General features: G+C 40.1%; 1 protein-coding gene across 1 annotated transcript in view; it reads right to left on the reverse strand.

Annotated features, from left to right (window-relative positions):
* Window positions 1-550: 550 nt before the first annotated feature.
* The window catches only part of CDH2 (cadherin 2), a 221567-nt gene continuing 207940 nt past the window's right edge, over window positions 551-14177 (reverse strand). The window contains exons 15-16 of the mRNA XM_004579582.3: window positions 12125-12289; window positions 551-1965 (exon numbers count right to left, since the gene is read on the reverse strand). Of these exons, the coding sequence (XP_004579639.2) occupies window positions 1759-1965; window positions 12125-12289 (372 nt within the window). The 3' untranslated portion in view covers window positions 551-1758. The remainder of the gene's footprint in view (window positions 1966-12124; window positions 12290-14177) is intronic.

Genomic DNA, 14177 nt, shown 5'->3' on the forward strand with positions numbered 1-14177 from the left:
TTTGGTCCCTTAGGCTACATTAAACTTCAGTGAATGAAAGGTCAAATCAATAAGTACAAGTCAACCAGCCAAGTATTTCCTTCGATACGTTAAACAATGGCTTCAATGAACTGCTTGAGAATTCCAGGTGTCCTGCAGATTCAGTCCCAGGAGTACAACCCATTGCATGGAGGAGGTCCTTACTCTAGTGCCCTAATGGGAGAAGCCTGTTAGGAGCCAACATAACCATGAGCTTGAGCAAAAACGAGTCAAAACCTCAGTTATAGTAAGAGTGACACCACAGCTCAGTGACGTTAGAGGATGTGGTTTTCGTATCACCACTAGCAGGTGCTGCTGAGTCCCTGCTGCTCTTCCGCTAGGAAGACAAGATGCAGACCGATTCTCTCTGTTGCTACCGTACGTGGTTGCCATGCTACGTGCTTCAATGCTGAATGGTGCAAGAACAAATACATACTTTTCAGTACTGCAATTCTCCACAAAACTCCAATATTTGGGAATTTTACAACATTCAAAGCAGCTCATGTAGAAAAGAAAAAGTTCAAACCAGTCACCAGATCCAAAATTAGCATTTTATTCAGAACGCTGGGGTCAGAGGTGTATCATTTATATTCTGGTACACAATACAGAGGCAAAGCTGTTGTCAGAAGTCTCTCCAGTTTAAAAGCTTTCATTTTTCAATTTTTCTTAAAAAAAAAACACACATTTAGTAGTGCCACCAGTGTTGGGTCACCCCACCTTTCCTTTCCTTTTTCTTTTTTTTTTGTTGTTTTTTGTTTTTTGGTACAAATTATGTAAAACATTTGTGCTAAGAACTTTTCTCCCTCCCCAAACAGAAAAAGAAAATAAAAAATTAAAAAAAAAATTAAAAATTAAAAATTGAGTATTCTAACTACAGCTCAACAATTGAATCAAATGTCACTGTTTTGTAAATACTTTATCCATAACGAAAGATATAAACATGCAAAAAACCTGAATCCGTAATCCAAATAATACATACACATGTTCTGAAGTTTCTGCACTTCTCCATAGACTATGCTGATAAAACATTATGTACACATACCATTTTTACAGTGAAGTGGAAAAAATACAGTAAATAAAAAAGTGTACATGGATTAAGACCAAAATGTGTCTAACATTCTAGTTTATGAAAAATTCAATTTTGCTACAAATTGGTGATATGAAAACTCCCTTTATTTGCAACCAGCTGCGTAAGTTTTAAGATTTTAGTGAAAAAAAAAAAAACTAAAGTCTAAAACTAGAAGCAATGTACATTTTCCAATCTCATGGTCTCATCCCCCAAGATAATAAAATCGCTCCATGAGTTCTTTTTGTTTGTTTAATTCCGTATTTTAATAAAAGCAAATGCAATGTAACAAAAGCGTGTTGAAGCATATCATGGTTTAACTTACTGCTCCCACCACAAAATATTTTGTTTTTTACTTATCGTTTCAGAAATCAGTACCATTAAAGCCTTAAACATAAAACTAATCCCAATCTGGAAAAGGTACAAAAAGGCACATAAAATCCCAGTGCTTCTGTACTGTAAAATTCAAGTGTAACTGAGCTCAGTGTTTTTCCAAACAGCATTGGATCACCGATATTCCCTCTGAGCCCAAATGGGTTTGCAGCCTATGCCAAAGCCTCCAGCAAGCACCGTGCTAGTAGACTACAAAGTTAAAGCCTAGCTTCTGTATGCTTTTTTGGGAATATCAGTTGAAATTGTTTGTACTTGTCCGAAAACCAAGTTCACCCTGAAGTTCAGTCATCACCTCCTCCATACATGTCAGCGAGTTTCTTGAACCGTGGTCCCCAGTCGTTGAGGTAATCATAGTCCTGCTCACCGCCACTGCTGGAGGAATTCAGGGAGCTCAAGGACCCAGCGGTGGAGCCACTGCCTTCATAGTCAAAGACCAAGAGGGAGTCGTACGGTGGGGCTGTGGGGTCATTGTCAGCAGCTTTAAGGCCCTGCAGGACCCAAGGACAAAGAAAGAAAAGGGTTAAATGAGGCTTGCCCTTTCACCAGACCACAAGCAGACCCTGGTGATTTCACAGGATCAAACACTTGTTAGTACATTTTCATTTGCAGACCGCAACACTTACGACAACAGAAATGGGGGTTTTCTGGAAAAGTGGAGGGAACCCTAGCTAGTGAGGCTAAAAGTTGAAATTGGAAGGACCTAATTGGAGAAAATGTGTGACAGATGGCAGAAGTGAACAGCCGAACGCTCTAAGCAATGAGGGAGAAATATGAAATACTATGATGTACACAACAGGCCTGCTAGATCATTTTGAAAGAAAAACCTCATTGATCAAAGTTATATCATGATGCTTACCATAAATCAATACATCCATCCACTCAACCAACATTTTTATGGAACAGCACTTGTCAGGAGGTCTAAAGGCAGGGATGACTATGTGACAGCCCACTGTGTAAGACCCGTGTTGAATTAGTAATTTGCTGGTGACATACGTTACACAAAAATGATACAGAGGGTTACCAAAGCACATGACAGAATTAGGGTTGAGGCGTTCAATAACTGTTTCAATGAAGAAGAGCAATGTGTAAGGGAGAGAAGGGAAAGCATGGAGTGTCACGTGCCCCTACGGCAGGCTGCAGTCCAGTGGAACAAGTACTACTGCAATACGAGGCCAATGCCACGTAAGCAACACGACTCTGAAGTCTAAGCAAACATTTTCATGATTCTGAAGAAAATTCAGACTAGCATGGAAAGCTAGGAGGTGAAAATAATTTAATTGATCTAATAAAGAATTGCAAGAATAAAGGTAGGAATATGTGATTATTATTTGAGCAAAGTTGCTCGTTAGATCATTTATGCTATTAACGAACACAACGTGAACAAGTATTATACACACACATTTGTGTGTATGTAATGTATATATATAACTTTACATATATAACTTTTACATATATACAATAACACATATATAATAACTTCTAGTTCCCATTGTCCCCCAAAATGTCATGATTCAGTCTCTGTACAAAATCAATACTGAGGACAGCAAGAAGAATCCTGGCAACCCGAAATACAGTGCATAACTGTCTAAGAAAAAGAAATGTAAAATTATGAAGAAAGGAAGTACCACCTATATTCTCAACTCTTGTAAATAGATGATTTCAATCTATTCACGAAGTATCTGCACATGCTTCCATTACGATCCACAAGATCTTTCAGGATCTTTCTGTGGTATTCTCGCAATCCTCCGCAGTACTCCCTGACACCGACTCCATCAATGTCTTGTTTTTGCTCTCCTGAATGTCCAGACAGGCGTGGACTGAGCTAGCTGAAGCCAGCAGCCAGCAATCCAATCCAGATTTCCAATACGGGTGGTGGGAATACAATTAATGGAGCTACCACAGCGCTTTTAGTGTCTTCAGTACACAGGGTGTACAGTTACAAGCCAGAGATTTTAGATAATAGGACACAATATCTGAAATAGTGTTGTGACTACTAGGCCAAATGATTACTCCTCCATAAATATCTTTTTGAAGATTCACATTTATTTTTATTTGAAAGGTTAAATCACAGAGGAGAGACACAGCAATATTCTATCTGCTGGTTCACTCTCCAAATGACCACAATGACCAGAGCTGGGCCAGTTGAGGCCAGGAGCTTCCTCCTGGTCTCCCTCCTGGGTTTGGGGACCCAAGGCCTTGTGCTGTCCTCCACTGTTTTCACAGGCCATCAGTAGCAAGCTGGATCAGCAGCAGAGGAGCTAGGACTGGAACAGGTGACCATGCGTGATAACAGTGCCACAGGCAGACACTTAGCTCATTATGCCACCGTACAGGCCTCATCAGGAAACAGTTTAAAAAGAAAAACATTACATTATACAAAAACTTCCTGCTTTGGAAACTGAAAAAAAAAGTGAAGGTAAAATACTTTGAGAAACAAAATAACACCTGTTCACTCCAATGGGAAACAAAGCAGAAATCTACACACAACCAGTTTCACATCTCCAGGTATCTCCAACCAATTTTCCTAACCATTTCTGTTTTCCTCATGTCATGTTACATAGCTCAGAAAAGTCTGCCTGAAGTAAAATAATAAAGCAAGTCCTCAGCAAACCACTTCAATGTGTATCTGTTAATTTTAGATAGGGTTTTCTTTAGCTTATGTTTAGAATAAGGTGTAGGCAATTCTGCTAAGATGGAGAATCACACCTGCAAGTTCCCCAAATTCACAGGCTCCTCTTGTGCTCAATTTTGATGATGCCCTTAGTGACTTACTATCCTCCCTGCATGGGGGGGGGGTCCCAACACTCCAAATGCCTCTTTAGAATAAGAGTTTACTTCTGCAATTCAACTGGCAAGGGGACTAGCTTTAATCAGTAATTGTTGGTAGCAGTGAAAAGTCGAGGGTTTAAAAGGTCTATCTTTTATGTTTCCATGAGTTCCTTCTCCTTTCCCTTCTGACCCGACCTATATGGAAAGTTTGCTTTGACTTGGATCTTAAAATGAAGAATGTGGAACAGAAACTGGGCTACTGGTAGACTTCAGTGAAGAAGTAAACCTCGGTTATTACAAGCCAGCCCAGCCTGGGAGTTGTTACTGTAGCCTCAACTGGCACAAGCTTAGGAAAGCACCACCCTTCGCTTTTCATTTACAAGTACTCATTCAATCTTAGACATATTTGTTGAGTATCTGAGGTTATTATGATTTCAGCTTAGTGATGGAGACAACACTGATAGTTAGATCTACTGGTTGCCCTGCTGGAGTTTGGAGTCACAAATTAGCATGTGCCCCTCTTTGCTTTCCCCTGCAAACAGAGCAATTAAACAGGTCTAAGGGAAGATCTAAAGGAAAAAATCAAGAAAATGTAGGAAATTTTTGACAAGCAGAATGGGTGTCCAGAGACAAATTTTAATTTTTGTGGATGATTTATAATACAGACAAGTATAATGACTAAGGCTACTTTCCAAAGTCATCTGCTTTGTTGCATTTTCATTTTCAGGTGAAAATACATATAGCACTGCCCAATCCTTACAGTGTGAGCACCAAATGGGAAAAATGGAAAGGGTAATACTAAAATTAGCTCCAAGAGATCAATGAAAGGGCCTTCAGTGCTTCTGGATTCAGCAGTGAGAAAATGCTGGCTTGTGTTTAAGGACCCTGGGATCCTTCATCAAATGTCTAAGCCAACTAGCTGGATTCCTTAAGTATATATATATATATATATATATATATATATATATATATATACACATGATACTAGTGATAACTTATTCCATACCCACTACTGAGATTCTCAAAAATATTTGTTCAGGCGGGACACAGTACCCTAGTGGCTAAATCCTCTAACACCTCTCCTTGCATACACCAGTATCCACATGGGTGCCAGTTAAACTCCCAGATGCTCCACTTCGCACGCAGCTCCCTGCTGGTGGCCTGGGAATGTAGGAGAGAATGGTCTGCCCACATGGGGAACCCTGAAGGAGCTCCTAGCTTTAAACCGGCTTGGCTCTAGTGGATGGCAGATCTATCTTTCTGTCTCTCCTTCTCTCTGTTCATCTGCCTTTCCAGTGAAAATAAATAAATCTTAAAGAAAAAAATCTTTGTGATTTTTCTTTGGCTTCTATATTGGCTTATGGATAAGTATCTAAATCCTTTGTTTCTTGTTTTCTTGTGAAAGAGGTTAAGTCATAAAACCCACGGATGGAGCAAGGCACACTGTCTTACGATTTAATCATTACAAAAGGGCAAAGCCACTGAACTGTTCAAGAACTTTTAGGCAAGCCTTATTTCTATGAAGAAGGATAAGTACATCCTTTCCACTTGGCTAGAACTGATTTTTTTTCTCTGAAAATAAAATATGACTCTTGCGAATGAGACATTACATAAATTCTGCATAATATTTTGATAATTCTAGAGAGATCATATCCAATTCTGAGAAACTGACAGTCACAGGCACGCAATCAGATGAATAAGTGCATTCTGGGGGCAACAGAGCCTTCCGGTGCTCTCAGACGGAGCTTCTTTCACTCCTGAATGTGGACACCACTTCATGTGATGTTCAATGCACTGCTACCAAGTGCCTAAACCAATGCATGTGTTTCTCTAGGTTTGATTAATTCCACCAAGTGTGTGAATTTCTCCCTTCCAAATCTAAAAAGGCAGATCTGGACAAATCTCAACTATTCTCAGTAGCTGAATGCTCCTTTGCGTTAAGGGCCATGACTGCCTTCTTGCTGAGCTTATATTTATGGACTTCTGTTCGCTGCTTTACGGGTGGAGACAGGCTTTTGTGGAGACTATAAAAACACGCACTCTTCAGTGAGGAACACATGAAGGGTCCAAAAGGAAAGAGGTCTATTGATTCTGTCTTCTATAGTCTCAGAAACACTTCTTTGGTTTAGATCCTCACTATTCCTTTCCTGAATCAGAGCAAAATCCTCTCTCATGGATCTTCCTGTCCTAGGTACTATTCCTGTTTCTTTCATACAAACTATTGGTTTCTCTCTCAAATGTTATTTGATGTCAGTCCTCTAAGTATTTCCCAAATAAGGGAAAAGTTCCTTCCGGAGTATGCAAGAAGAAATTCTTTTTTTAAAAACAAACACGGTACTTTAAAATAATCTGGAGGGAAACTATTATGGCAAAGTGAGTTTAGTTATTACATAGGAAGTCTATATCCCACACAGGAGAGCCTAGGATTGAGCCCTGGCTACTCTTGAGACACAGTTTCCTGATAGTGTGTGGTCTGGAAAGCAGAAGATGGCTCAGGTCCTTGGGTTCCTGTCATCCACAGGGGAGACCAAGACAGGGCTTCCAGAACCCGGCTTCCGAATATTACCTAAAGTTTTTTTTTTTTTAAGAAGGATAGAATTTTGGGTTCGGCGGCATGGCCTAGCGGCTAAAGTCCTCGCCTTGAAAGCCCCGGGATCCCATGTGGGCGCCGGTTCTAGTCCCGGCAGCTCCACTTCCCGTCCAGCTCCCTGCTTGTGGCCTGGGAGGGCAGTTGAGGACGGCCCAATGCTTTGGGACACTGCACCCGCGTGGGAGACCCGGAAGAGGTTCCAGGTTCCCGGCTTCGGATCAGCGCGCATCAGCCCGTTGCGGCTCACTTGGGGAGTGAATCATCGGACGGAAGATCTTCCTCTCTGTCTCTCCTCCTCTCTGTATATCTGGCTGTAATAAAAATGAATAAATCTTTAAAAAAAAAAAGAAGGATAGAATTTTGATTGGCTTATTTTAATTAGAGGGCATCCTGAAATCTTTTGTTCCTAAATGGTAATTAGTCTAAATAGATATTAATATAATATTAGTAATAACTAAGAAATGTTGTGACTGGCACTATATCAAGTAGGAGGTCAAAAATCTGTGGAAAGACAAATCGGAAGTTTATTTTAGTGCAAAGATTTTTTAAACCCATCCATTGATTTTGCATTATATGCATTTTCCAAGAACGTTTTGAAGCCCCCTCTTTACATAGATAGTAGCATTTGGTTTAGTTTTCAGTGCAGCCTTTAAAGGTAGTTCTATTACTACAGCCTTTCTGCATATAAGACAATTGGAAATCCAGGAAGTTAAACACAAGCATTTTGACCTTGCCTACTATAATAGTAAGTGTTTAAATGCAAACAAATGCCCTATAGGAACAGAAGGAGCTATTTTTAAAAAAGGATAATCAAATTTAATTACAGGGGAAAAAGGAAAATGTTTATAGACTTTTAGTTTCAAGAAAATTCTTCTTGAAAAACCATCTGTTTTTAAGAAAGGAATCAAAACTGCCTTTCAGCAGCAATGTGCACTTAATTTTACATTTTGTGTGATAAAGCCATGTATGATGATGCTAAGTTATTAGATAATATCTGCCTTTAGGTTGAGATTAAATTAATGTTTCTACTTTACACCCAGCGAAGGTCATATTTAAAAACTCAAAATAGAATGAAAATCTGCAGCTGAAACTCAAAAACAATATGACTTGCTTCATTCTCCTTACCAGACTACAAATTAGACTATGAGGTTGAAGAAAACATTCATATATTATTTATGTAAACAAACTAGAAAACATTCTCATGAGCTTTCCTATTTCTTCCATCCATAAAAACACTTCAATCTGGGAACAGTTAGTACTCTGCCATATAAAGTCAGACCTGGAGATAAAGAAATTCGTCTCTATCTTAAACTTATAAAATGTGTGCCTTCAAATGTTCTCCCATCCAAGTACTAACCAGGCCCGACCCTGTTTAGCTTCCGAGATCAGACGAGATTGGGCGTGTTCAGGGTAGTATGGCCGTAGACTGTGCCTTCAAATGTTAAAGAACTTTGCACACATCTGTTTTTGTCATCCCAGTTAATGAAAAAGATCGATTAAGTCTTAGTGGATACTCTGGATGGAAGAATCTGCACAGTGCTTTGAGGGTGATTCACACTTGGATACTTTGAGAACTTTCGCCTGCCAAAGCTTTCAAGTAGAACTGATGCCCCAGGCCTGAAGCTACTTCAGGTTGTTTCCTGTGACACTTCAGCCTCCCTGGACTCTCATTTCCAACTGCACAGGCACTTCCAGGTAGAGAGTTCTGGTCCTCCTCCTCCAAAACTTTTCTATTCTTATCTTTAATTGCCAAATTGGACCCTTTCATTCATTCATTCACCAAATCAGTGTGCCCCAGGGCACTGCCTGCCTGCCCTCCCCTCACCTCACCCCAGCAAGCAAGCAAGCAAAAAAACGACCTCTTCTCTAGACAAGTGAAGCAGAACAAAACTGTGATAAAACATAGTCTGAATGGAGGTGAGCTTTAAGCATGATGGGGGGGCCCTGAATGGTACCCAACACCCACCATCTATGCCTGAGCCTTCCTGGGGTGGGAAAGACCTAATCAAGCAACTACTCTCTAGAGAATTCCAAAAGCAGGATGAGCAGCATGAGGCCTGAACTTACAAGCTGAAGGCTGCAAACTACAAGCAGAGTTCTGTCACTGGCCTGTGAGTGCAGGCTGGGAAGATTAACTTGGAAAGCCAAGAAAGAAGCACCTACAACATGCTTCTATTGAAGCGAGGTTTCAAATGCCAAAACATGTGCATTTTAAAGGTTGTGATGGCACACAGTAGCAAGCATGCGTAGAGAAAATCCATGTGCAACTTATGTTCTACCCCCACATTATTGATACAGCCGTAGAACACCACAGGAGATATTCAATAGTTAGGATTTGCTAAACGGATGAACCTAAACCAAGTATGAATTCACTGTATTTTAGAATTTGCAGTCGGTTCTTTGGAACAAAGTTTTTCATAGATCTGTTATGATCTAAAGCCACTTTTTAGCCTGTGCACCTGAGCATTGTTTTTAGAGGGAACAAATTACAAACGACGATCTCTGTTGTAATTGTTTCTCCTGTGGCATTAAAAGGATTAGCCCGATTAACAATCTCCTTTGTTCTGTCAACTAAAGACAATGAAGACACCATGCAGAAAAAAAAAAAAACATGCCTCAAACAGTCTCTTTCCCAACACATGGAACACACGTGCTAAACATTTCTATACAATAACCTATCTCCTTGTGTTCTGGATGTAATAAGCAGCAGTAGAAGAAGATCCCAATGTTAACTTTCCATTAAACGCCAATCAAATGCAAATTGAGTGGTGCCCATTGCTTCATGCTATACTTCTGCTACCATACTGGAATTCCTGCAAGCAATGCAATCTAAGCGCTCATCAATATAATATAATCTTAGGTTATAACATCACAAACAAGAAACAGTTCCTTTCCTGGGGAAAACTCTCATGCAAGCTTTGCCCTGACAGATGAGGAACAAGACAGAGGCAGTATCTTGTTGGTGCCTCCTGGTGAATTCAAGCAGGGCTTCCCGACTTAGGGAATACTAACACAGGGGTAGTGGTCTGGAACGTGGTGACAAAGGTACAAATTTAGTTGGGCAGTGCCCAGCGCAGTAGCCTAATGGGCAAAGTCCTCACCTTGCACATGCAAGGATCCCATATGTGCGCCAGTTCTAATCCCAGCTGCCCCGCTTCCCATCCAGCTCCCTGCTTGTGGCCTGGGAAAGCAGTCAAGGACAGCCCAAAGCCTTGGGAACTCTGCACCCATGTGGGAGACCCAGAAGAGCTCCTGGCTTCTGGCTTCAGATCAGGTCAGCTCTGGCTGTTGTAGCCACTTGGGGAGTGAATCAGCGGATGGAAGATTTTTCTGTCTGTCTCTCTTGTCTGTAAAACTGACTTTCCAATAAGAATAAGTAAATCGTTTAAAAATTTATTTGGCCAAGGTACTGCACGTTTAATAGTGTGGCTTTTTGAGTAACTGTGGACAGTGCGGTGTAGCCGCAGCACAACCGAGGAGGATGGTGACAGAGTAGGAAGTGAAGAGTGTCGGGAACGAAGGAAGCCCTACACAACACTGACACTCATAATCATTCAGCGAGTGTCTTGATCTTTTTTCTTTCTTTCTGTGCATTCTCAGGGAGCTGGATAGGAAGCGGAGAAGCTGGAACTCCACCCACCCACTGTGTCCTAGCCAGTGGCTAAATCCACCGTGCCCAGATAAGGCTCCTCAATTATATTCACATCTGAATTCTTACTTTGAAACAATCTGGTTACTCTGTCTAAAATCAAAAGTTGTACTATGTTTGGAAACCCAGATACCACAGGAATAACTCACTGGTTTCTCATGACAATGTTCATGAAACTAAAAATAAAACCACCAGGGACCCTTCCATATTTCCAAAGACATAGACATATACATAAATTTCTGAAAATATCAGTAATCTAGTTTATATATACCTGAGCTGGAAAAAGCAGGCCACATTTCTGTAGCTAAAGGGAGGTACTGGGATTCTGCTTTATGTACTTCATTTGCTTTTAAACTATGCCTACTACAAATTAACCTGATACTTAACAGAGACACGTAGGAACGCATGGTCAGAGGCAGTATATACTAACGGAATAGTCAGGGACAGACAGTTATGGGGATGGATAAGCCTCCCAACTTGGTTCAAAACTTTCTCTAGAAGTTATAAATGCATCTAAAAATTTAAGGTGGGTTGACAGCATTTAAAATTGTTCTGCTACTTCCAGGAAATCCAAGCAAGGGGAAGGGTATTAGGCTGTGACTGAAGGCCAAATTCAACAGGTTCCTGAGACCAACTCTTGTGATTTCAAGATTCTGAAAACAAGGCAAGACAACAGGAACTGCGCCACAGATTCACAATTACATTGGTAAGTACTATTCTTTTACCTTTATCGTAAAAATTCAAAGGGACAAATATAGAAACATCACTGTAGAGCCACAGACATGACCAAAAGAAGTAACACGAAGCAATTTACTTCAAAATGTAAGTATTCAATATAGCAGACCTTTTGGTGGGTAATGAAATAAAAGAATGCCATAATACTTTGGACATTGAACCATATCTGTTATATTCAACAGACAATTAGATTCTTCCATAAAAGCTCTTAAAACTCCTCAACTAGGCAAGAATTTAAATTAGGTACAGAAGATTCAATTTAATTGCTCTTCCAACCTGGTTCTTTGGAAAGAGTCATTGTGTAGGTAACTCAATTCTCCTCTTGTATAGGACTTAAAGGGTACAGTGTGAGAAAATTAAAGCAAACTATTGATATATAAATATAGTTAAATTATATAAAATAAAATGTGTAATAACATAAAATACATAAAGTGTCTGAAATAAAAATAAAATTATAAAAGTAATGCAAATTGTTATATATTTAATTATATAAAATCAATATAAAATACATAAAATTGATCTAAATATAATAAAAATATAATATATAATAAAAACATATAACTATAAAGTAAATATATAAAATAAGAATAAAAATTTTAAGCAACCTATTCATTAGGTCTATTCATTAACTATGGTATAGCAGAAAAAGTCTTTCTTGTAGCTAGTGTGAGTAAAACTAATAATAATTGATACAATTTTGTATTTTAAAAATGCGGAATATTCATTGATGGAATCTCTTCGGGGTTGGTTAGAACAACTGAATTTGTTCTCGACTACTTGTTTTTACATATACTTCAGAAAAACAAGTATGTTCAGTTACCGTTTGAGCAATGCATGGTCTACAAAGATCTAACCAGGAGCAGAAAACAAAAACCCTAGACGTAGAATAAGTTGTTCTTCGCACCTCGTTAATGAAGTCCCCGATGTCTCCAGGATGCGGGGCTGCAGAGCGGACCGGGTACTGGGGCTCTGCGTGGATGGGCCTCTCATCCAGTCGGCGGATCCCTACGGGCTTGATGGCATCAGGCTCCACGGTGTCAGGCTGCTGGAGCTGGCTCAAGTCATAGTCCTGCAGAAGAGAAAATGAAAACCTATGGTTGATGGGCACGGAGATGGAAAATGACAACCTTTGTTTTCACACACACATTCTGAACGCATAGAAATGAGTGAGATTTAACATAATGGAAAAGTTGCCACTCGGAGTTTTTCCTGTTATGATTCAATATTTCTTTCACACAGTTCTTTCTTCTGTTTCTCGTGTCTGCAGTCTGGGCCCCATCTGCTTTACAATCTTCCTCATCAGTTTCCGATGGGAAACAGCAGTGTGCCGAGGTCTCCCTACAAAGTGACAAAAATACTGACAAGAAGATAGAGCTGGATCACAGTGGTAGAAGAACTAAACTTACTTAGTATTAATGCATCTAGCGTTAAAAAAAAAAGAGGTTGGTGCTGTTTTCTCTAAGAAGGGCATGAGTGCATCTGGGTTTAGAAAACAACCCTCTTTCCTCCTTCCCTTATATGGGAATTTGCATCACACGGACTCTGGGTCCTGACTGATCCCTGGCCTATTTTGCTCTGAGGATGGTTGTTCCATTTTGAAATGTTCCTTAAAATAACAACAACAAAGAAAGATATGCTCTAGACACTATGGGAGGCCCCTGAAATATATACTCTTTCAACTCTGATCCTTTCCAGAAACACTGTGCTGTCTTGTGGTTCAGGGAAAGTGTGGTTTTTCTCCCAAAGGCAATCTTGCAAGCAGGTCTTGAAGAAGACCCCATCCACGTGCAGGGAGGTGGGGCAGCACTTGTGAAGATGGGTGCTCTGGGCAGAGCTTGAACCCTTAGAGCTATTTTCAGTGAAAGCTTCAACTAGCTGGGCAGGGATATAAAAGGAACTGACTATAATGGGGAAGTGAATCAAAATTTTAGGGTAGGTCAAATGTTTTGTCGTTTTCAAACCTCCAAGCTCTGGTGATATAAAATGTCCTACCCCAGATTAACCAAAATTCCCCAATTCAACATTGTGATTTACAGAAAGTACAGGTTTTTTGGTACTTTTCTTAGTTGAGGTTTCTTCTCTCTTTTAAAACCATTTGGAGTGCTGAGTCTCAGAGCAATTTTGATTTATTCTACAGTTGAACATTTTCCATATTTTGGCAATGTTGTAGGTGTTTTACATACTCATATGTTCACTTACTTAATCCTCTTAACAATGTATACGATATTAAATTTTATAATCCCCATTTATAAGATGGGGATACTGCATTTCAAATAAGCTAAGTGATGTACCTACGACTGCAGAGTACTAAGCCACAGACGCAGACTGACTCCGAATGGAACAGACTCCAAATCCTGGCTCAGCTCACAGCTGACTATGAGAGTGAGTCAACTCTGAGCCCTGAGAGGAAAGGAGAGAGGAGTATGGAGGAACAAGATGGTTAAAATAACACAAGAGAGAAGAAACACAAAGGCCGCGAACCTTGACATTCACCACAACTCATCATATCTAAGTGTGTCCTCATTATCAATACTTCCTAAGCAATCTGCAAGGAATATTTTATTATCATCTTTTGAATAATTTGCCCAAACGAATGTTAACCAGCCTGTGATTCAGATGGGAATCAAACCTAGGTGTGTCTGATACTGAAATCCCTCATCTAAAACTGAACACTATTCTTGCTCATGAAACTGGTACCTGAAAAATTTCTTTCCAACAGGTTGGTCTAACAGGTAAGGATGTGGTGGTACTGCTATGGAAAAGCTCCTCCTCAGAGTGTGGAAGTTACTGGAAGTACACAAAGAGCAGAGAAAGGCAGAGTGGCATGTAAACTTGATACATCAGTACAAAATGGTTGGAGATGGGGCTGGCACTGTGATGCGGCACAACACAGGCATCCCGTATCAGAGAACCAGTTCAAGTCCTGGCTGTCTGGAGGGTTCTGTTGTGCTCCCTGC

This window comes from Ochotona princeps, chromosome 18 (genome assembly GCF_030435755.1).
Source record: "Ochotona princeps isolate mOchPri1 chromosome 18, mOchPri1.hap1, whole genome shotgun sequence".
In the NCBI taxonomy this organism is placed as follows: domain Eukaryota; kingdom Metazoa; phylum Chordata; class Mammalia; order Lagomorpha; family Ochotonidae; genus Ochotona; species Ochotona princeps.